This window comes from Anneissia japonica, unplaced genomic scaffold (genome assembly GCF_011630105.1).
Source record: "Anneissia japonica isolate Jap-2015-1 unplaced genomic scaffold, ASM1163010v1 scaffold287726_len2788222_cov184, whole genome shotgun sequence".
In the NCBI taxonomy this organism is placed as follows: Eukaryota; Metazoa; Echinodermata; class Crinoidea; order Comatulida; family Comatulidae; genus Anneissia; species Anneissia japonica.
Window position 1 is genome coordinate 137,869 of NW_022705125.1, and position 25,215 is coordinate 163,083.

The 25,215-nt window shown below is 32.8% G+C and overlaps 2 protein-coding genes across 3 annotated transcripts in view; one reads left to right on the forward strand and one right to left on the reverse strand.

Moving 5' to 3' along the window:
• The window catches only part of LOC117105235 (semaphorin-5A-like), a 66,519-nt gene extending 50,645 nt beyond the window's left edge, over positions 1-15,874 (forward strand). Inside the window, exons 16-25 of one of the 2 annotated variants that reach the window (XM_033246316.1) lie at positions 612-688; positions 1,162-1,233; positions 2,381-2,445; positions 3,202-3,360; positions 7,043-7,189; positions 7,950-8,141; positions 8,771-8,929; positions 10,775-10,945; positions 12,084-12,251; positions 12,669-15,874. In XM_033246316.1, the coding sequence (XP_033102207.1) occupies positions 612-688; positions 1,162-1,233; positions 2,381-2,445; positions 3,202-3,360; positions 7,043-7,189; positions 7,950-8,141; positions 8,771-8,929; positions 10,775-10,945; positions 12,084-12,251; positions 12,669-12,985 (1,527 nt within the window). In that variant the 3' untranslated portion in view covers positions 12,986-15,874. The remainder of the gene's footprint in view (positions 1-611; positions 689-1,161; positions 1,234-2,380; positions 2,446-3,201; positions 3,361-7,042; positions 7,190-7,949; positions 8,142-8,770; positions 8,930-10,774; positions 10,946-12,083; positions 12,252-12,668) is intronic. The other variant, XM_033246317.1, reaches the window with a different exon arrangement.
• A 2,158-nt stretch (positions 15,875-18,032) lies between these two features.
• On the reverse strand, positions 18,033-23,514 carry LOC117105339. Its single transcript, XM_033246460.1, has 3 exons — positions 23,376-23,514; positions 20,437-21,079; positions 18,033-20,201 (listed from the first exon to the last, which is right to left on the reverse strand). Exons 2-3 carry the CDS (start codon positions 20,936-20,938, stop codon positions 19,342-19,344), a joined length of 1,362 nt encoding a protein of 453 aa, XP_033102351.1. The 5' UTR covers positions 20,939-21,079; positions 23,376-23,514; the 3' UTR covers positions 18,033-19,341.
• Positions 23,515-25,215: the final 1,701 nt, after the last annotated feature.

A 25,215-nucleotide genomic window follows, 5' to 3' on the forward strand; every position in this document is an offset into this window, starting at 1 on the left:
GGTATATTAAAGCCTAGTATATTAAATACAATGCTAAACATAATACTGTACTGGTACTTATTTTTGAAATAATTGGCAATTTTTTATTTTGGTAGACATGAAGGGGAAGGGAATTGAGAAGGAGTGACATTAATGATGTATAAAGGTCACTCTCACTTTAGGCAACAATGTAAAATTTATTTCCAAGTCACAACCTTTCCAACCTCCCTCCATTCCCACATCAACAGGTTAATAAGGTCAAGAATTTGAAACACAAAATTGATCTGGATTTTGAAATATGCTGCTTGTCTTCTTCATCTGCAATAAATTTTCTCATTGATCGTGCTGTTATGTTTGGATGTTAACCAAATGTAAATAAATACTCTAGTAAGAATCACATTTCAAACTATTCAGAAATTAATTAATATGTCTTGATCATTATATCATATATCAAAATTCTTTCAAAACAAAATTATCTTAAAAAGTAATTTTTCGGGTAGGGAATGGGGTATTATCAGTGCTAATATTCCCATGATGTTACCTTTTGTACTATATGCAAGTTTTTTGTAACTTGTTGTTTTATGCCCTAAAATGTAAATTTTATTTAATTTATTAATTTGTTTAATTTTCAGGGTGTATTGTTTGTTGGAACCAACAGTCAGATAATACAGGTGCCATTGCAGCGATGTGATCGATTTCTAACTTCTAGGTATTTTAATACTGTTAAAACAGTTCTAAACAGAGTGATCAATTACCCTCTATACCAGTGTTTGTTATGATGGAAAGTAGTGAGCTAACACCAGGGACAGATACTGGAATTTCAAACGCTATAAAAGGATTTCCAAATGGCAACTCTATAGCTTTGCTTTTGTATTCTAAAAATTCTGGCAGCACATATTCTAACTTCCTTGTGTATTGCAATGGGAGGCTGTGCTAAACACAGCCTATAGGCCCTCATTGTTAAATGTGTAAAAAATAAATTAAATTTAAATTTTTTCAAAGTGTTAGCATAATATTTCATGTCTGATTCATTATTATATTAATTCTTGTGTAAACAATCCTTCCCCCATCCATTCTACCTCCAATGAATTCAGCTCTTAAGAAAAGGCCATAGAATCTATACAATAAACCATATAATTGGGATAGTGCAGCCATTCATTATAAAATGTTTATATTCTACAGGGATTGTATTGATGCTAAAGACCCATATTGTGGTTGGGATCTCAGACAGAATAAGTGTACCACAAAACACAGGTAAGAATTAATGTTTGATATGATGTCTGTTTCAACTCGTCTTTAAAACTCTGACAAAAAAACTGTTGTATGCTCATATATAGACCGTATATAGGCATGTCACATGTCAAGAAAATTTTTTACTAATGATGTTCCATATATGTGGCAAAGACAAGCCAAACCAGTCATTCATCGCAAATTGTGTTTCAGAGAAAATAGCAAAAACATGCTAGAATGTAAAATTTTTAAAAATCAATTTTATTTCACTAAACTGAGGTTTATGTATCTATACATCATGCTGTGCTGATATTTTTCCCAATTTCAATGTTAAAACAACACTTTTTAAAGATTTTATGATAGCTTCTGCATGAGAAATGCCTGAAATCATAAACTTTGAAGGCTGATTTCTCATATATTGTTCTTTAAACAGCTGTATACTTAAATGCTTGTAACTTCTTAAGGAAATGTCGGATTTGAATGATTTTTTTAACCATTTTATAGCTCTTATTTTACTCTTTAACCCTGTATTAATAACTCAAAATCGATTTTTGCGACGAGTGACTGGTTTGGCTGGTCTTTGCCACATATAGTGATAATGTGCCTATATATGGTCATTATGTGATGTCATCATGACCATATATAGGCATGTCACATGTTTTTGTCAAATAAAATTTGATGGCCTGGACAGGACTTTACTCCATAATCAGATTTAACATGTGTTTGATCAGATTTAACATGTGTTTGATCAGATTTTGCTTGTTATTTATTGTTTATTGATTCAATTGATGAAGTGTTGTTTTTAATGAAGTACTACATTGTTTGACTTCAAACAGAAAAAAATACATGCTTTGTTTGCTCAGATATATTTGATGCAACCATACATATCCGAAAAGCATTGTCTGGTAAGTCAGACAGACAAATGTGGTGTAGTGTATAACAAGCTTCAGATTAACTGTTAGTGGTGAGTTTAAAACAGGTGGAGATGGGTGGGGTGGGAAATGACATGCCAAAGTTACTGTAGAATGTTGTCAAGAAGGTCAGAATCTAAAAGCCATTAAGACTAACCTATCAAATTAATGCAATGTTATAAATGTTAAATTGTTGCTAATTTTAGTACATTTAAAATTGATTAATTTCCTGATTTCCCTTTTTCTCATTAATTGTTTAGTGCAAAAGATCATTCCCTGTGGCAACAATCTATTGACAGTTGTCCTGTCCAACACAGTATTGCAGGTAAATAACCAATTTGAAAATGTTGATTTGATAGAAAAGGAGGAGTGGAGCTATGACTTTGAGCTATGACTTTGCAGTAAAATTGCCTTCTTTGCAATCACAAATTAATTTCAGTTACATAATTAATTTATATTTTTAAAATTATTTCTCAACTATTTTAATATTTTTTACCAGCTTTTTAATGAGCTGAATTTTTTCTTTTTAATGAATAATACAATTTATTGTATTTCACTCCTATGAATTGTAATATATGTTGAAAATTTATCAATAATTATAAAGATATGAGTTTGAAAATATTTTATTTTAAATTTTGTAATAGCAAAACAAAAGTATCTTTTGTAAGAAATTTGGAGAAATTTTAACTGTGAATCAAATTAAATTTATTTAATAATTTAAATATATATAATTTTTAAATACTTGTTTAATGATGATGACAATGTTGTATTGTACACAGGAGTTGTACACTCAACAGTGCAGAGTATTGTTAGATCACACACTCCAGGTCAACATACAGGAAGTTATGAGTCATACATAAATTTCAACAGAAATATCATATGTATCGAAATATACGTGACAAATTTAGAGCGATCGCCAATCTGGGCATGTTCACGTACCATACAGCTGTTTGCCTCACCACTCGTACAAGTTTCTTTCTTGGGTTGCAAAGCTGATATTAGTAACTCCTATCAAACATGAGCACATTGAAACTTAAGAACTTTTTATTGTATTGTGCGTTGTTTACATATTTTGTAACAGTTGATGGTGGTTATGGACCGTGGTTGCCGTGGGTTCCATGTAGCAGTCCAATAGGAAAAGAACGGTGCTTCTGTCGGAAGAGGGAATGCGACTCTCCGAAACCGCAGGATGGAGGACGAGACTGTGTTGGGGATTTTATGCAGGTCGCTAATTGTTCAGGTTAGCTTTGCATTAGCTTTGTAAATTAATTTAACATTTAATAAAGATCCAAAATCCAAGTGGGATAGGAATTATCATGGGTAGATCCAGAAAATAGAACAGGAAATATCCTGTTACATATAATTTTGCAAAAATTGATCTACCACACATAATATTCCATATCTCTATATTATTTACCCTGAAGCTGTGGTTGATATAAATATGTAGGCTACAGATTTGAAGGTTTTTTGAGCAAGCTGATTAATAAATATATACAGAGCCTAATTAAATTTCCCCTATTGCTCCATTTACTTTATGAAAATCAAACCTATTTCTGGTTCCTGGATATGTGAGTCTCAGAAATCCTTTAATGAATGATTTGGCTTGTTGATAAACTTACTGGATTGCAATTGATTAATTACTCTTTCACTTACTGACTGAGGATTTTTGCTTCTATTTATATCTACAACCTGTCGTGCAATCTGCAAAAACCCAAACAAATTAAATGAAAACCTTGAATACATAATTTAAAAGGCTGAAATAAGTTCTTAACTTATAATGAGAGATGCATTGAAACAATTGAATTTGTACTGATTCTCAGATCATTACTATGAAAATAATTCACTTGATTATTACCAGCCGATTTAAGAGCATTGTAAGAATAAGAACTGTATATTTCATGTGTCTGGTGATTAGCAAGGAAAGGATTGTTGGTCAATCTAATTCCTCATTGAAAGCTAAAAAACTTACTTCTACACACCATTTTCGCTAAATTTGAAATGAAAATTTCCGAGGGACATCCATAGGCCTAGGCATTTTGCACTACGTTGTTACCAATATGTGCACAACGCTCTATTAGCTACTACGTAGCTGGTCATGCTAGGCTATGACACTGGAAGTCCTACAGTGACGAGCTGCAAGACGTTGGCAGTGCTGTTTCAACATAGACCCGATAAAATAGTGTATATACAAAGTAAGCAAATTAATAGTTTAATTAAATTTTTCAAGGTTTTTAGCTTAATGCATACAGTACTGAATAATTTTAACAGGATTGATGTCACTGCATAATTTTCAATATTCTTCTATTCTTCTATCTACTTAACTTTTTTGTATTTACTGTTATGCAATTTTATAAACTATAGTTTTACCAAATGTAAATTACACTGAATAATTTTCAATGATATTCTTCTTTCTACTTTTGCATTCCACGGTAGCCGATTTTAAAAAACAATGAAAGTGAAGGAAGGGAGGAAATAAGGGAGGAAATACTGTATATCGCATTTTATATTTTTTTCTTAACCTTCTGCTTTTTATACTTAATTACTACTTTGTATTTGTGTTAATTGTTTGGGATGAATCAAGTTTTTTCCTGATGAAATGAAGTATTTATTATTATATAGGAATGAATGACAGAAATATGCAGTTACTAAAGTATAAACAATAGAAGTCAAGAAAGGGAGGGAATGTCACACTATATTTAAGTTTCCAATTATATATGAATTACTGACAGGAATATGCAATGGTAAAAGACTATTAAATGAAGTCATTGCCTAATTGATTAATTGATCGATTGATTGATTGATTGATTGATTGAATTTAGTTAGTAAAACACTCAGATAACCCGCCAAAAGCACTATGACTGCTTGCTAGGTATTTTTTTCAGAAACTTTTTAAAACCCTTTAAATTTTACTGTGTATATATTTGCAATTACTGTTTATTATATATGCTTATGCATTATATACACACATATATTGTGTATATATACTGTATATTTATTACTTACCTTGCATAATATTTTATTTCATTTAATGTTTTGTTCAAATACTTGTAATTATTACTTTATTTATTTACATGTTTACATCAATAAGCCACACTATTTTTGATTAATTTTTGTAATGCAATTTGAAATTATACACTCCAAGTTTGCATCATGAAGCTAAAAAAAACTTCAAGAAGACCAATTTTGGAGCAAAACATGCAGCAATATGATTAGCAATAACTTCAGGAATCTACTGTATTCATCCGATTAAAATTCGGCACAAAACCCCGGTGATCTGGTGCATCTGTATGTTGGATTCTGATTCAATTTATTTTGTCATGTCATACATAAGTATAACAAACATATATGCCTATACATAAAGACTATACATGAAAACAGATGAAAGGATTAATTATCAATCTTTTATAATTAAAAAGAACTTTACAATCAAATAAATTTTAAAATTCTGTACAGCTCCGGTGAACATTTTTAATGGATATTGTTTTGTGCTTTATTAAATAAAGTTATTATTATTATTATTATTATTATTATTATTATTATTATTATTAAATTAAATATCAATTAAGCCAATCTCTCGAACCTGATGTTGTTCTGTCCAAAAGTAAGGAAGATGTTTTGTGTCAAGCAAAGACCTGTGAGTACCGGATTATTCTAGATTGAAAAGTTTTTTCTCATCTCTGCTGCTTACACTTTTACAGGCTTACATTTTGTGTTTCTTTTCCTCTCGTAAGCATAAACCCAATACTTATGGTGTGTAATTTGCAATATTGCAATACATTACCTTGATGTAGCCTCTCTTTTTGGCAGTTGAATAACTCGCAAATGAGTCATCCAACTTGAGAATATTCCACTTGGCTAGTTTCTGTAACTGTTTCGTTCAAGGACAGGCTTCAGTTGTCATCCTTCAAGTTTATTAAAAAAAAAGAGAAGGGGCAGGAACTAATTTTAAACAGAAAAATGGAAGTCAAAATATATAGTACATAGGCACGTCTTGACAGTTGATCTAATTGTGACAGCTTGTCATGCAAAGCTTCAAAAATCAGTAACAAATAAGCATTATGGATTTATTGTTAACATGCTCTTCTAATATCGGGACCGAAAGTTTCTATTGTGTTTCTTCTGCAAGTACTACTCAATTAAGTGCTGCTCAATCTGAGCCACACACACTTATCCTTTACTGCCCTGACCATGCATCCTGAGCATTGCATGCACATTTAGCTCACACGGTGCCTTTGTTCATTACACTGTGAATCTTCCACCCTGATCCTCCCACCTTGAACCTCCCACCATGAGCCTTGCACCCTGGGCCTCACTGAGCTGTGCAACCTGATCCTAGCCTCATGAGCCTCACAGTTGTTGTTAGCCTCACAACCAAACATCCCTGATACTCGCACCAGCGAGCCTCAAATTTAGACCCTTGCACAATGAACCTTACAGCCTGTATGTTACACCTTGAGCTTCACATCTTCAGCCTTGCACCCTGAGCATTACTGCCTGAGCCTCACACCCAACCCTCTTCAGCCTTGAACAGTCAGCCCCATACCCTAATCCTCATGCAATGAAAGATAATTTCTAGATTCTAATGTTGCACTCCTGTAACTGTTACTTAATAGCTAGTGGATATGATAAAAATGCAAATTTCAATCCAATGACAACTGTCACCTCATCTTATCCCTGCATTGCAGTTTGTCAGTTTCTTGATCAGATGATCTTTAAAATATTGATGGACTTTTTTAATGACTTAACTGTAGAAGATGAAGGTTTTGATGATAAGCTGAAATTAAAAAATGTATAATAATGTAGCTCAGAAGGCACACCATTAGGTTTCTCGAGATTTCAACAATTAGTTTTAAGAATCTGGGAATAACCCAAATGTACATGAATTTTCCTCTAGAATCTAATTCTAATTTCAATTCCCACAGGACACTGGGATGAGTGGAGTGACTGGGGCAATTGCTCAGCTGATTGCGGAGTTGGTATGAAGACAAGAACTCGGAAGTGTATTGGATCCGAAATCTGCTTTGGAGAACCTTCTGAATCACGTGAATGCAATACTTCCCCATGTCAAAGTAAGTTTATAATAAAATGTTACCTATTGACAATTGATCAAATTGTGTATATAGTTAATAGTCTTTTTCAGTGGTCTCAAATTGCAGCAAGTGAAGCATTGTGGGAAGGCTTTGGACCTTGCAAATGTTGTGACTGCTAGTTACACTACTTGCCTCCTTGGCAACACTTTATCTATGTTTACTTTTCTTCGCCAAGGAGTACAAATTGGTCCTTGTTAGGGGGTGAATGATTCGGATTGAATTAGTAGTGCTGATTACAAGCATAGCTAAGAATACTCCCCAGGGAGCGGGGGTAGGTTGCATGTTATGTATGACCTATTCCGTATCCAGTGAATACAAAAAAAACCCAAAAAACGCCTTGAAGGTTTTTCAGAAATTGATATGCGCGCTGTAAATTTAAAAAGTAAAATGTATGTCTTGTCCCTTTGTGCCATCTGTTATCAGAATTTTCTTATTTATTTATTCATTTAAATATTGATTTATTTCTGGAGCACATAGATGAAACAAAGATATAGTTACAACTATAAGTTCATTGTCAAATACTTATAAATATAAAGAAATATATAAATGAGGTAATACAATATATTAAAAAATTAAACTTAGTCTTAGTTTATTTGGCGAGTACCAGAAGTTTTCATTGAATGGCTTACATGTGTATATTTGTATACATTGTAAACACATACACATAATTATTCTTTTTTCTAAATCTTGATATTGTACTTCTTTTATATTAATTTCAAACTTTTTTTCTGATGAACAGGTATAAAGAAAGCATATCATTGGACGCCGTGGACAATCAAAAACCTAACCTCTGATGGGTATGTTCTTCATCGATCTCGATTATCCTGCAGGGCAAAAGTTGAAAGTAAAAGTTCAATCAGGATATCGCAGAGAAGAGAACAGACCCAAGAATGTTCCTTCAGTGATGCACAATCATGTTGGCCAGATGCAGGTACAAAAGAACCCATTGAATTTGTTATTAATTATAATGATCTAATACCTCATTCACTCTTATTATTTGCAGTTCAATTCTAAAATCCAACTTTTCATAGAATTTTTTCCATAAGTTAGAAAATAATCTCTTTCCTCTTTTAAATATATGTATGAAAATATAAATAAATTATTAATATTTGCTGTTTTTTAATGATTTATCCTTGATGTAGCATTCTTATCCATCCCACTTCTTATCCCACTTTTAATGTTTTTTAATCCTGGTTTTTAAAACATTTAGGGATTCGTTCATTCTTACTTTCAATCGTAATGTGCAATGTTTTAATTTTTTTCTATTTCAATCGATGAATTAATGTATTGTAATGCACCTATAAGGAAATTTGTTTATATACGGTGCACTATCAATGCTTTTATTATTATTATTATTATTATTATTATTATTATTATTGATATTATTATTATTATTATTATTATTATTATTGATATTATTATTATTATTATTATTATTATTATTTATTATTGATATTATAAATATTGTTTTTTCTTTGTTTATTTTTTTGTGAGTTGACAAATACATGACTGATTTATTGATATATAAATATTTCAATATCCATCTTCATATTCTAATAGAATACTTTGGTGGATACACCAACTGGTCACCTTGGCTGGAGTGTTCTCAGACGTGTGGATGGGGCATCCAAGTGAGGCATCGAGCCTGCATTCCTGGCTACAAGCTATGCCAGTCAGGGCAGCACCAACAGAAGACCTGTAAAATAGCAGACTGTCCAGGTAATGAGGGATTATTTCGACTTTGAATGAGTTCTTTGCAACTTCAGGGAGCATGTGAAGAGGTTTCTTTTTCAAGCAAACACAACAAACACAATAAAACACAATAATAGAATCAAATGCAAAATACATTGTTATTTATTTGTTTATGCTTCAACATCATCCAATGTGAGGCTTTATTGCATTAAGCGCTATAATAAAAATTATTATTATTAAATCACTCTAATAATTAATTAACTATTGATAGTTTTGATAATGTTTAACTTGTATATATTCTCTAGACTAATTGTAGAATATAGAATTATGAGGCTTTCTTACATATAAAAGCACTATATATAAATAAATTATTATTAAACTAACTTATTATAATTAATCAACTGTAATATATGGTTTCATGGCCAGAAGATATTTTGTAATTGTTGCCTACACATTGACATTTCAGAATCAGGGTCGGTTGATTGGCCTTATTTTAGGATTCATTGCCTACCATCCCTCCCTAATGTATTGTGGTTCATAAAATATCTACCACAGGGCTGAAATTCATGGTTAATTTAGCAAGTTTATAAATTAGAGCATGAAAAGTGGCCTTTTGAAATGTCATACAAGTATTTCGGGCTCCCTTTTGGTAAGACAAAAAACAGCTTGATTTAAATTTTCAGGATTTTGGTTTAGAGGATTAAAAGAACACAATAGTATCTTTTGGTTTAATGAATAACATGTTTACTGTCTATACTAATTAATCTGTTAATAAAATACTTCTGATTTTCAAAAGGGAGGTCATAGAAAACAGAGGGGGTAGCTAAGGACTTGTGAGTTTATTTATTTATTTATTTATTTTATTTCAATTTCTCACCAACAGCGAGTACGAATCCGCCACTTACAGGATTGATGGATAATGTGCATTTCTTGGATAGTAAAGATATGATAATATACAGTATAACTATAATATAAGTATATAGTATATACAGTAATATAACATTTTATATGATATAAAGATACTAAAATATCAAATTGAATATTTAAACATAATATTCTGTATTTATAATATATTATTTTCTCAGAATTTGCAACAAGAATTATGTTTTTTAGTAGCAATAAATAATATATTATGACAAACCAATTATGTATACAAAAATGCAATTTGCCATAAATAACTAAATATATAATAAAAGTCATGCAAGACTGACAAGATATAAACTATTACTTTAAAAAGTGAACTTAAGAAGTAGGACTTAATTTGAACAACTCACTTAAATCATCTTCATTTTACTACATTATTGTTATATAATTTATGTATCAGTTTGGGACAAATTAGTTTCTAAATCAACAGCGTGCGATGCTTGGCACACATAGACTGTCATCTAATTTATTGAACTGTCAAAGATATAAACTATAATTTCAAAAGTGAACACAAGAAGTAGGACTTGATTTGAACAACTCACTTAAATCATCTTCATTTTAGTACATTACTGTTATATAATTTATGAATCCTAATTACCTTCCATCTATTGGCTAATACTTTCAGTTTGATGAAAATGTTTCTTGTACTTCTTGAGACCGATTTTGTAAGGTGCCCATGAAAAACTGGTTGCAGCTTTGGTCTCATTAGAATAATAAAGATATAAGACATTTGTTAATTTGGGACCACAAAAAAGTGGTCTTTATTGGAGATGGTCTATAATTGTGTTTAATTAGAAGGAGACCTGAGTTTTCTTAATCTAGTTTTGAAATGAAAGGCAGTAACTTACTCTACGTACTTTAGCAGGACCTTTGCTTGTCATGAGATATGAAATTTTGCCAGTGATTTCAATCTTTCATGATTATATATGTATGTGCTTAACTCGACAGTAAAAGGCGCGTGGAATTGTTGGACTGCATGGAGTGAATGCTCAGCTTCGTGCGGCCCGGGCGTCCAGCACAGATACCGTACTTGTACTAATCCCGCCCCTGCTTTTAAAGGGGCGCCATGTGTGGGGGAAAATTCACAGGTACAGGAGTGTAAACTAACGGAATGCCCAGGTAAGGTGGTAGACTAACACTTAATTAATGCCTCTCTTTTGAGTTGAGTATCTGTTTAATGGTTTGATGCAGTGACTTGGATGATAATGTAGAACACTTAAATGCTGTAGCATTAACAATCTTTTGTAAAACTGACATACTAAATGTTATCAAAAGCAAACGCTGCTAGTAATGTCACCAAGCGCTCCCCCGCCACAGTCAATTACATTGAGGTGACAATATTTTTTTGGATTTTCGACTGGCATACAATTATTTAATTAATAGCTAAAAAAAAACTAAGCAAAATTTAAATTGAGCTAGCTGTTTTAGACAATAATACATAAAATCCATCGTAAGTCAAATGTAAATCAAACAATTGATTGATTAATTAATTAATTTGTTGATTGAAATCTAACAGATTGGTAAAATGCATCATATGTCAGATATAAATTGATTGATTGATTTTTTTAATTGAAATTCAACAGTTGCTAACATCAAAAAGAAGAATGCCTGCTTTTGTTTAATTTGCATTGTAGTGAGTTTGAGGCTGAATTATAAGTAATGGCAATGCTAGAAAATATTGTGCAAAAACATATCTTAAACTTTTGACAAAAATCAATTATTTAATAGATAGATCGATTGATGGATTGTGGATTTTTGCTAACAAACAAAAGATAAATGGCTGCTTTGGTTGAGGGAGTAAAACATAAAAATGCTTGTAATAAACTGATTATGAATGGTGATGGAATAAAAATGTTTTTGTACATGAAATGTATCTTTTTCCATTAAAAATATAATTAAGCCAAGCAATTCTTTGATATTTTAAGCTATTAAACATTGAGTAAATAAATTTCTGTACCTTGATCTACCAGACCTCTGTATCATATGATAAACATGTCTTTGTGTGCATTGGATTTTTGAAAGTTTTATTATATATTGAAGAGGATTTTGACTCAGAAAAAAAATCAATTATGTTATTATAGAATATCTATGCGCTTGACAAATGAAAAGAAAATTTACAGTGTCTAAAAGAAACTAATCTTTAATTTAGTCCTAAAAACTAATCCTATTCCTTAAACTTACCATTTTGTTTTGGGTCAGGTACAACTATTATGTTATTATATTGTTCTTATATTGTTTTGATATTGTGTTTAATTAGCTTACAATGGATGGAAGAATTGGGGTGATTGGTCATCGTGTCGCAACAGCCGACGGCACAGAACCCGTCGTTGTGACTTCCTCTTTCCAGTACATGGTATGTGCTCCGGATGTGGGAAAGAAGTTGAATTTTGCGGGAATGATATTCGCGAGTTCAAACTAGTGGCAGGTATGTAAATGTTCCTGTTAAGGCCAACTCACTAGATCTATCGTGTCTGTAGTGTCTCACAGATAACGTCAACAAATTGCGCCACATTTCGTCGTATGACACTGTTTGATTTGGCTTTAAATGAAGGGCTACTTCAGAAAGGTGAAAAGATATGGGCAGATACAATTCCAAATGTTGTACATGGTTTTTATATTGTTGAAAGAGCTGATGACAATGTTTTTGTTTTTTTTTATGTTGAAATGATATGATAATGAGTTATTGTTTTATGTAGATGACATGTTGTAGATGAATGATTTAAAGACTAAAAAGGCATTGATGCAAAACAAGAAAAAAAATACATTGCTATCTTTGTAAAAAGCTTTTTAAAAACCTGATGTTTACAATTTGTGCAAAATTATTTATTTACTTTTTTTATAGGAAGCGCAAAAGTTTCAGCCAGCGGCTACAACATAGATGAAAATGAAGAAGACTGTGCCGAAAAGGCAAAGATGGAACGTGTATACATAGCTATGGTTGCGATGGGCTCGGCAATAGCTGGCGCTGTAGTCTGTCTAACCGTTCTGTCATCGTATAATAAACACAAGTCAAATGCATCGATAGATAATGAACTTGAGGACACATCTGACTCATTTGTTACTGAGTTTGACCTCGATGGCTATTCTGATCAAAAGTCCTTCAATAGCGATTTGTCCACAGGTGTTAAATCCAAAGTATGCTGCTCACCCAAGCGTTAAAAATTGTTGTTTGCTTGTTAAAAAATAAATGAATATGTATAAATGTATGTAATAAATGTTATATAAAATGTATTATTATTTTTTATTGTTTAATTTCATTATGTATAATTCTTAGTATTATCAATTTTACTTTCATATTTAAATATTTTTATGTTTATTGTTTTTTGTATTTAATTATGTTTAGGGCTGTTTTTACCAAGATATAAAAATATAAATTATAATAGTATTAATATCCCCAGGCAAGAGATGACAAGAAAATTTGAACGATGTCTTTTAAATAATGAATTCATTTGTTTCTAATTGTTAACATCTGAATCCAGTATTAAAAAAACATTTTGGTCATCCAATTCAAGTATTATATAACAAACATTTAATTGTGATTATTTTGGGAAAGAATATTACAGAATATAATATTTATTAGTATTAAGACATTTGGAATCGATTATTTTTCCAGTGTTTTTGTCAGTTCAATTGGGCTAAAACTGAGCATTTTGATATTAGAAAGTCTACAAAATATACACAAATTTTGTTAAATATGAAAAATTGGGGTGATAAATAGACATAATTGCAGTTGGATTTATTTTGATAACCATATAACCAGATTTATAAACCCTAAATAATGATACTCACAAATATTATTTGTTATTACTGTTAAATATAGGGAAAGCATTGTAAGTTCGGGCCTGTATTAGGCTGTATGTTATTAACAGATTGCGTTTTTGGTTTTCCAGAAACTGGAATAATAAAATTAAATAACTAATTATGATAGGCCTATACAGTAAATTCCATTACAATCAGGGAGGTAGTATGTATTAAGAGCATCAGAACTGTAATCCAAATGTTCCTGGATTGAATAGCAAAACTCTATATTTTCTTTCTCCACTTCCATTATTTGCCCATATATGGATGTGATATGACATCATCATGGCTACATATATATTTTATGATAATACGGAGACGGCTTAAGCCGGTATGTAATCCCGACGAACTTATTCGAGAATATATAGTCCTCTTTTCTAAAATATAGTTTTATTATTGGTCTAACTCTTCTGATTTCCAATAATGTTAATTTGAATTTGGTTAAAAATTTGATTTAATTCATTTCGGTTCTATTTGTCAGAGTAGTATATGAAAAGACAAACATTCCTGTAAAGAAAAAAAGATGAGAGGACTGATATTTAAGATTGATAGAAAAATACTTTTAGCTGGTGGTATTCGTTAAAAACATTTGGTATAAAACATAAAAAATGACTTATGTTTCAGTGGTACCTGTATATTGATATCTGCTGATAATATGGTGCTTAATTTCCAGTTAAAGTTTGGTAATGTAGGCCTAGTTCCAGCAAGTGAGTTTTGGAAATTCTTGAAGAAACTGTCGCATTGGATTTTGGGTAATCCTATGTACATCTCAGGTAATCAGCTGGGATAAACAGTGGATAATCTAATATATAAGTATTGTATATGATTTAATATATTATGGATTAGCACTTTCATACGTGAATAATACGTATTTAATTGATTTTGCTAAGTAGTCTTATCTAAAGTTATCGCGTCACTGATTTCTTATTGAAATTTAACTGTAAATTGTAAATAATATTATTTATTATCTTGCATGTGTGTAGGTCTATTTATATTGACGATATCGATGAATATGACACAAGGCAAGTTGCCAATCTTTTCAAGAAAAGCTGTAATAATATTTGCAAAAGTGTTTGGTCGGGTGGGATGAAGTATTGTTTTAACAGTATTTTTCAATGACATGTTTCATTTTTACATAGATGTTACTGAAATAATTTTTTAAAATAATGTTTGGTCAACCTTTAGGTACGTAGGTCTATATTGGCGCGTGGTTATCATATACGATAGTAGGCTTATTTCTCTCCTTTGGTTCTTGATTCTCATCCTGAGTACGGTAGTTTTCATCATTTTTCTGCAATACCTTTGTTTCGATTAAATCTTTAAATCGATTAAAGTAGCATTAACTAGCATTTGAAATAAGTTTTGATGTGACAAATTGTATAGCTCAGAATTCCAAAGCTATCATTAAGGTGGAATTCAGTACAAATGCTGGATTCGTTATTTTCTTTTTAAAACATTGTGGAATATTAAGTACGAAAGATTAACTGTCATGAAAATTACAATGTAAAGAGGAATTACAGTACATTGGTTACAATAACAATAGGTAACCAAATTAAATTTGCAGTGCTTTCTTACAAGGCTGAGATGTCTTTTGATAGTAGGTTTATTGCTACGATTCTCGTGCATCATGACGTATTGATTTTTAGACCTACTTTTTGTGTACAATATTTTAAAAAAATGCGAATATCGTCTTTTCCGCATCCCTTCCCAATAATAAAAATATAAACAACTCAACGTTTCAATGTATTTATGCATTGTATACATTTATTTAATATGAATTTGTATGTGTATATAGTTCAATGAAGAAGAACCGTGTATTTGATATGTAAAGTTCTGTTGGAAAGTTTACTTTAGGCTTTACAGCAGTACGTTAGCAGCTTAAAATAGGCTTAGTGTTAACAGATGTAAGCTGTATTGGGTAAATTTCAAACTATTATTTGCCTGGTTACTCTTTTGTAAAGCCTGTTTTCAGATTAGACAAAAAATAATGTGCATGTTGTGTCACTTGCACACTCTCAAATTGGGTGAATAATGTAAAACGTTCGATATGGGCGGATTTCGACTGCGCGCTGAGCAGCAACAACTAACGTAGGTGCAGTTGAAATTTCGCACTAACATTCCGCTTTAAAAACGATTAAAATATTGTTAATGAACACAGGTTTTACATTAGGTCATGGCTATGCAAGCATGGGTAAAAGCTGATATTGTTATTGTATTGAGAGAAACGAATAAAATACAAAACTGCGTAAATTCTATGTTGTGTTTTACTGTTCTTGGTTTTGGCATAATAATAGGCCATAATATTAGGACTACTTTAATAACAGTACTTACTGTACTACTTACTTATGTGCTCTTGCTGGCTGGTCCTCAGCAGGCACCCAGTTTCTCCGGAGTTTTTGGTTTTGTGCTTGTCTCCTTAATGTTTCATAGTTGTTACCCTCTTTCAAATCATTCAAGAAAGCAATGGGCTTTCTCCTCCTTTACTTTTGATTTACTAAATTGACATCGCATAGATGCATTGCCCGTAGTCCATTGACCATCCGAATTATGTTTACACATTTTGTAAATAATTTGGATGGTCAATGGACTAAGTAAGTAGTTACTAAGATAATATATTTTCAATCATTTTAAGGATGTTTATGGGAATGAAATAAATCTGTTTAGTGCAAATAGAGGGAAAACTGAGCATGTTCTGCCATCACTCAAGGAGATGTAAAAACATCTCACTACATCACTGCTCCCTATAAGATTCACAGATTCACTCCCCAAAACCTGTTATATGTACCCCCTTTCCTAAACAATCTGCCCTGGCTCCCCTGTCTCTGAAATGATCCAATTTGTCCCATTGTCTGAGCATTTGTTGCGTTACATTTCTGATAGCCATTTTAAGTACCGTAGCAGTTTAAATCGTGACAAATATCATTTAACCTAGTGCGCCCTCTTTCTCATATGCACTTTCTTCACTCGTGCTACACGAAAACCTCCGCAACAGCCATCTTGACTACTAGACATTATTCTTTTTTGTTTTTTAAATTAAGTACTTATTCGTACATGTTTCCAGTGCCTTTACTTTGTGAGAAGACACTTTATAAATATATGAAATATTCGACCTTCGTGGTCGTGCTGGACGAACTCAATTGAGGAACCCCGCCAATTAAATGAACTTTGAATGGCCTATAGGCCTATAAAAGAAACAAATAATTTATAAACTTTCAATAGGTCACAGATGAAACGAAGTTTTCTATGATTTAAAGAATTTACTACACATTTCGTTTAAATTTGCTGGAAGAATTTTAAATTGTACTATTTAATTGTTAATTGGCTATAGTTTCTTACGTTGGAAAACTTTCGGAAAAACAAATGTTTGGATATTTTGGTAACAGTTTATCATACGGTGGCGGAAGGGGGGGGGGGAAATACTCGTATCCCCTCTTCCCCCCCCCAAAAAAAAAACACGGTCCATTAGTAAAAAATCACCTTAAATCACCTTATTTTGCGAATTAGCGCCCCTTAACCGACCATCGAGTTCCCCACTTCACCTTCACCCCCACCCCATCAGCACCCCCATTTCAAGACTTCTAGATACGCCACTGCATTAATACGATGAAGCATTTCATTCTAGATCTGGATCGGTAATTTGAAAAGAGGCATCACATCAATAGTATTTGGTTTCATATCGTCACAGAACACCACAAAATCTTTCTTTATTGCTATTGAAACATGGAATGCTTAGTTGTGTTTGTTGATGTTAATTTATTTAGTTGAGCTTATCTTATTTATTTAGGCCTAATTTTATTGATCATAATTATATTTTCGGGTAAGGTGGTGAGTACGGGGAATGAAAACTATCGATCATGTGAAGTATGGAGTATGAAAGCTACCCATTACAAGAAATCACTTTTAACATTCAAAGACCTAGCACACATAGGTAAGCAAATAGTAGGCCTATGTAACCGGAGGGTTCAAACGTTGGGGCGCCAGGTGCAGGGCCTTAATGACAGCCATAACAAATTCACAGCTTCTCTGTAAAGTTATCTTGTTAAGAGTCATATTGAGACTTATAGAACATTCGTGTAACAGTATAGGTTTGTGACACATTTCTAATTGATGAAAGATCCTAAGCCGGTAACCACCGAGTTCATTTCCCTCTAGTTACACACTTTCCGACGGCTATGAATCGAAATGTGCAATCTTCACATTGTCAACAGCTATCTAATAATTAAATATATTGCTATTTGTGTTAATCCTTGACAAATATCGTCGTTCTGCGAATCGGTTTCATCAGAAATTTCGCTGCGTTTCCTTCCAAATGACGTCACCGGCATATCTTATTTATGGTAGCTCTTCGTCAATTCCTACTGAGAAATTGGCTTAGTAGCTATTAAGACGACATAATTTACAGAGTCTCTTTACTTCAGTTTTTATTTATTGATATAACGCATAATATTTCGTACGTACGCTCAGAGCTAACATGATATCGTCGTTCCATAATAAGCACATCAACATAACAGTTTGAAATTCAGTCTACAACGTGCATGACTTTATACGTTAGCTTGTATATTTTATCAAGGCCTGTAATATTTAATGAAAATATGAACAACATATTTCCAATCGAAACGCCTACTGTATAGCCTATAATTATTTGAATTACCATTAACACAAGAATTATGAAATATAATAACACACGGACTTTTCGGACAATAATTTTACGAATAGTAAAAATGAAGTAAGCTTTCCATATCCTACTGCTCGCCTGCTATGTCTTTGTCATTATCATGCGCGCAAGTCATTAAGTAGTGTATTTTTGTGTAAGGAAATATTTTATTGTATGTTTTTGTATAAGTTATCTTATCATTTGATTTTAATGGTAACAGTATTCAACAAACTTTCATTTTAAAATTAAGTAATAATTTACAGTTGTTTATAATTGCTTAAATAACAACATCGTGAAAACATTTTAGGTTCTTTGAGGCAACCAGACATAATTAATAACAGTTGCCTTACCTTTTTTAAACGGAATAATAGGCCTTCAATAGACAATTTTCTAATTTTATGATATGTAAGCCCGTTTTATTTTTAAATATTTAAAAAATATGTATTGTATAAATAAAAGAAATATTTTGGAGAACCAGTGGTTTAGCACTGTACTCCACCATAAACACTGAAGAAGTTCATCAGAATAAATACATAAACATAATCCAATTTATTTAAGCTTACCACTTTTCACAAAGACTCAAACTGCTTAACATCATTAGTCATACGACCATGATACAATATTGGTAGTATTCGTCGTTAACTTTAAGGATCGGCAGCGATTAACAACATATAGGCCTAGGCCTATGTATATAACTTTGAAGTATGATTTGATTGATATTAAAGATCGATTAAAACAGTTCCGCGATTTAAATGAAGAGTGAATGCGGAGAGTTGACTGTCAACCTAGTGCTGTAGGTTTATACATCATCCAATTCAATAACCAACCAAAACATGAGAAAGATTGCTATACTCATCATATCAGGGGTGGCGCCGCAACGCGTTTCATTTGTTTTTTTAGTGTTCTATCTATTTACCTCGGGGCGGGGTGGGGGGGGGGAGAACTGATATCAAATCACAGCTGTCGAATATTTAAGCAACGCCCTTGTATCATTAAGTATTGCAGCTGTAGATGCCATTTTACCATATATAACTTTCTACATTCTCTTTAATTATCAAGATCGTTATCGAAACATATAAGAAGGTATAGCAGAGAATGGCTTGCCCGCCCAAGATTTGATTCCACTTTCAATGACATGGGGGTGACCGACTTTTGCAGCTACCGGACTTGACGGTTTCATAGGTGGTGTGATTTTTCTAGCTGCTTTAAAAGGTCTTGGGATAGAGTTCGGTGAACCGCTTCTGGGGCTTTGTGGCGGACTAGGCGTCTTTGACGGAACTTTTATAGATTTATTCATTGATGCTCTCCGGGCAACTGCCGGGAGCCTGACTGGGTGGCTTGTGGGAGACCCACTACCGATAGTGTTGCATCGGCGGCGATATAATCTTGTGGGTTGGCTAAAATTATTGAGTTTGTCAATGGTGGAGAACTCCTTTGCATCACGAAGGTCTGGTAATGAGCTTGAATGACGTCTTTGCGACAAGAGATTTGTTGCAATGGCTTCTTCCTCCTCTTCGATTGGGCATTCTTGTACACGATCTAATCGTCGTGACATACTAAAGACTAGACTATTTGCTAGCTTCAAATGTTCTTCGTTCAACGGCACTGAAGGCACACTACGGAGCCTCTGTACCTCAGTAGATTCCATCCAACGATTTGCGGGTTCTAGTCCAGACATTGCTATCAGATCTTTCAATGATCGCCTGCCTTGTGCCTCACGTTCACGACGTGCTTTTGTCTTTCGAACAGCGATTGGTGAAAGAAGTAATAGATCTGGTGTACCACATCTGCTTTGAATCGCTAAGTCTTGTGCCGTACTATTGTCCGTTGGATCACGAATATTGACGTCTGCACCAGCCTTTACCAGCAGACGACATACCTCTGAATGACCAAGTCGTGCAGCTTCTAGTAGAGGTGTGTAGCCTGAAAGAGGTAATATGTATTTGGTGTGTTAGTGTAATTAATATTTCCATAAGAATAAAAACATTTTGTTGAGTTTCTCCCACTTGACGCAACATGGTATATTTAATTATTTATTTTTGCAACAAGTTACCTTGTAGTTACTGAATCTATTTTCATTCGATAACTATTATTGTTACAAGAGCATAATAATTTTTATACACTATAGGAAAAATACTTTAATATTCATTCGACTCACCTTTCGAATTCATTATATCAACTTCAAGATTCAGCCGCCCAAAGCACGTAATCATCATCTTCACGGCATTGGTACCTCCTTCCATTCGACAGGCATGCATTAGTGGCGTGTCCATCGAATTATCTACAATGTTTGGGTTAGCATCCGAATGTTCGGCTATTATCTTTACCATTCCTTCATCACCGCGTTGGCATGCAAGTGCCAAAGCAGTCCTACCATCACTGTCTCTTAAGTTACTGTCAACGTTCTGCTTCTTTAGCCACATTTTTGCAAGTTCTTTTCGAGTTTTAGGTAGCACATCTAGTTGACAAATATTCATAAGAACTGTTTTTCCGCCGTTCTCAGTGTCTTTTCTATTTACTTCCAAACAAGGCATACTCATGGCCGATTTAATGCGAGTATAACTGTTTGATCTCAGAGCGTCTATCAATGTCTGGTTGGGGTTCACCAGAGAGTTGTGCGTCTTATCGCTTCTCTTCAACAGCATTGTTGGATCTTTCATCTTGCAGGTGTTATGGGATGCCTTCAGATGATCAAATCACAAAGTATTACGTATGCCTACAGGATGTGGTGAAATGTTTATTCCTTATTTGTCATTAATTCGAATTAATTGGTGTTTATTCGACCATTCATGACGCTTAACCTGCAATACAACATAATTAATCAACAACGTTGAATGGAGAGCAACAGACAAAACATCTATTTTTAGATTTACTAGCGTCTTCTTTTTTAACTATGGATTTTGGTTTACATATTTTGACATTCATAAACTAGATAATGAATAGGACGTAAACTTAAACTCAATCGATATTTCTTATTATTATTCATTTAGAAACAGGAGTTCATCTGAACTTAAAAAAGCAAGGTTAGTCGGTTTGCAATAACATAGGCCTATATATGCTATCAACTGAATGGTAGTGGGAAAAACTTGCCACAAATCGTATTGTAAACATGTGTGAATCAGGACTTAACCATCGATAATGGTTTGTAATCGATTTTTATGCATAAAGATTAGGCCTCCTATACGTGGTCAGCATATACGTAACGAGTGGTATACTAGTGCGTAACATCAGGCATCAGGGGTAGAGAATTAAAAGCATAGTCAGCCCTTTCGATTACAGTAAAATTGAGACTTCTCAGACCAGTTAGCAAGACAAATTAGGCATTAAACAATTTGAGGGTGTGGCTGAGAAAATGTAGTGCTATCATAACCGAGACCCTTAATTACAAAATAAATAAGATAATCTTATAACAATATACACTATAAGAGATCATAATAACATATAAAATACAATAATCAATATACCGTAATACCTGTACTAAATAATTATAAACTTTAAATTGACATTATAAATATGAATTAAGCCTCATTAAAATCAGATAAAATGGAAGGACCACACCGTCTCAGTGACGGTAAGCCTCGTTGAGATTATTCTATTTATTTGTGTTTGCTTTCCACCGGGTTTTCCGTTCTTTTGATATGACACTTATCAAATAAGTATAACGGATAGGGACGATTTACACTTATGATTATTTAACCATTTAACAAAGGAAGTTCGGAAGTAATCGAGTGAAGCGTGTCATAACCATGGTAACAATTTAACAAATACTCACAACACAAGAGTATTTTCTAAAAAGTTCAATTTACACGGCTGAGGTGACCGGGCTTTCACACGCCTTCTTTCTAGCCTTGGCGTTCTTTAGACACTATGAGCATATATGCTTAATATTTAATTTAAATTAAATAATGATTCCGCTTTATACAAAATGAACATTGCACTCTGATTAGTTTGATAATATCGGTGATAATATTAAAATGGTAATATTGGTTCAAAAATAAACAATGTCCCGAAAAGCTATAATGGGACACAACACCACTCATGCACGTAAAATAAAATAGCAGAAAAGAAAAATGCAAAAGTAGATGCCTAGTTTGGTAATGTATACCTGTCACATTTAAGATGCCGATTAGCTCCATTGTTTATAACCAGCCTAGATTGTTTATAACCAGCCTAGGCCGGCTACATTTAAATTCGATGAATGTCAAGTCCTTAAATCAATGGCATACAGGGTATAAATTCCAATATTCGTGGGGAAGGTGAAAGACAACGCATTCCTTAGAATTTTGGATATCCATTATAATCGATAAATGAAGATGTCATTTGACAAGCAATAGAAATCTAAACCAACACTAACTAAATAAAATACGGCCATAATGCAATTAATTAACTTTTACTCAACTAATTATATTGGATTACAGTTCATACACAAAATAATCTTTTCGAACGAGCCAAAAGGTCTTTAACAACTGACATTTTCGTAAAAGGGATGGGGATGGGGATGGGGATGGGGATCAATGCCGTAGCCAGCTATTGGGACAGTCCCACATAACTTTTCTAATGGGTCCACAAATGATGGGTCCACATTTTTAGAAATGGGTCCAAATTATGCAATTTTATGCATAAAATGAGTCCACTTTTTACATAATGGGTCCAGATTTCACATAGGCCTATTTAGCCTAAAATGGGTTAAAAGTTTGGAAAATGGGTCCAGATTTTTCATATTTTGGCGTAAAATGGGTTAACTTTTAAGAACATGGGTCCACATTATTTAAATCCACCCTGATATTGTCCCGCACTGTTTGAAAATCCTTGCTACATCATTGATGGGGATCACATATCTCCTCCACAGCTCAGTAAACAACTCTATGTTAACAGCAGACCAGCACTGTGTTCTTCACGTGTCCGTATTTACTTTCAGCAAGATGCTCCTTCAACCCCCATAAAGTCCCCGTCTCATTTTGTGTAATTTTATAAGCCTCTGCTATCAGTACCGTATTTTTACTACAATTGCTACTTTCACTATTTCTTCACTACATAAAACAAAACACGGGAGTAAAATGCACAGGAATTTAAGTAAGAAAAGAACATAAAACTTACATGTTCGAAATTGAAAATCTTGTTTTCAGTGAATTAGTAACGTAAATATTTTACAATATCAGAGAGCTAGTATACCTTCTTTTCACTTCGCTGCTTTTATCTCATCTAACACAATTCGAGAGCTTGCCACTGTTTATCTACGGCGTGTACATTACTATTCGCTGTGTTAATCAATAAAGTTCGTTGGCAAACATCCATAAGATGACGTCACCACTTGTCCGTTCGCGTCTTGGATACAAAACACAAATGGGAATATCTTGGGGGGTTTCTTAGCTTTCTTAAATTAACCAAGACTAAGAAATCACGAGATGTTATGTTTTACGATTACCGTTTTAAAGAATCAATGTAAAATCCCGTAAAAGATTTAACTATTCTTAATTATCTTCACCATTCATCATTCATCAAATGATTGTAATATCATCGTCACCACCACCACCACCAACACCATCATCATCATCACCATTATTATCATCATGATAATCTTCATTATCATCATCATCATCATCATCATCATATTCTTCTTCTTCATGATGATGATGATGATGATCATCATCATTATCATAATCGGCATTATCATCATTATTATCGTCGTCATTATCTTGTTATGGTTAAAGTCTTTATCCCCTAGTATATAACAGATTATTACACATGACATTTGTTGTTTTTTTCAAGTTTGTTTTCATGATACATCATTCGTCAATGAAATGAAACGTTACGTCAAACCATACCTCCATGCTCAAAAACTCTAGGCCGTATCTGGGTAGCTAACGAATACTTTCTAAATGTATTATTATTTTTATCACCTATTCGATTTTTTAAATGCAAACTTCACATGCATCATGACTCACCCTTTTATTTCCAACTTGACGACATTTTTTTAACAAAATAGTATTAGTAGAAGAAGATCTATGCACGAATTTAAAATAGTAGTATTAGTAGACCTATGCACTAATTTAAAATAGTAGCAGTAGTATTAGTAGAAGAAGATCTATGCACGAATTTAAAATAGTAGTATTAGTAGACCTATGCACTAATTTAAAATAGTAGCAGTAGTATTAGTAGAAGAAGGCATATGCACCAATTTAAAATAGTAGAAGTAGTATTAGTAGAAGAAGACATATTCACTAATTTAAAATTTCTTTTTATTAGAAATTTTCTAAACCGTTAGGGGACGGGATTAATAGTGAGGATTTTAAATAAATGGGTCCACATTTTTCATATTTTCGCGTATGAATGGGGTCAACTTTTAAGAAAATGGGTCCACATTATTTGTATTTACGCGTAAAGTGATGGCCACCCTGATATTGCCCAGCACTTATTGAAAATCATGGCTACGGTATTGGATGCAGTAGTGGTACGTTATATATTATCGTAATTATATTGCTAATATATAAAAAAAAAAAGAAAAAAAAAGAAACCCGTAGTGAATACCAAACTACAACGTTATTTATTTATATATTGAAATTTAGAACTGGGTATAATCAGCTTACAGACTGTTTCATGCTAATGTAACCTTCAGGAGTGAGAGAATACAAGGACTATGTGAGTATATTAATGCTAAGGCAGTTGAAAATGAAAATGAGTTAATTGTTTTTGTTTTTGAGTAGGTATTTTGTTGTTGTGCCTGCATTTAAACAATAGCTCAGTTCTTTTGTTTAGTGTTGATTGTTTGTCTGAATATATTATGGGAAGTCTTTTATTTAGTGTTGACTGTCTGAATATATTATGTGAAGTCTTTTGTTTAGTGTTGACTGTTTGTCTGTCAAACATTTTCAATATTTACGCTCTGCATTATCACGTGTATCGAGCACTGTACGTTGCTAGTATTGCCAACTATAAA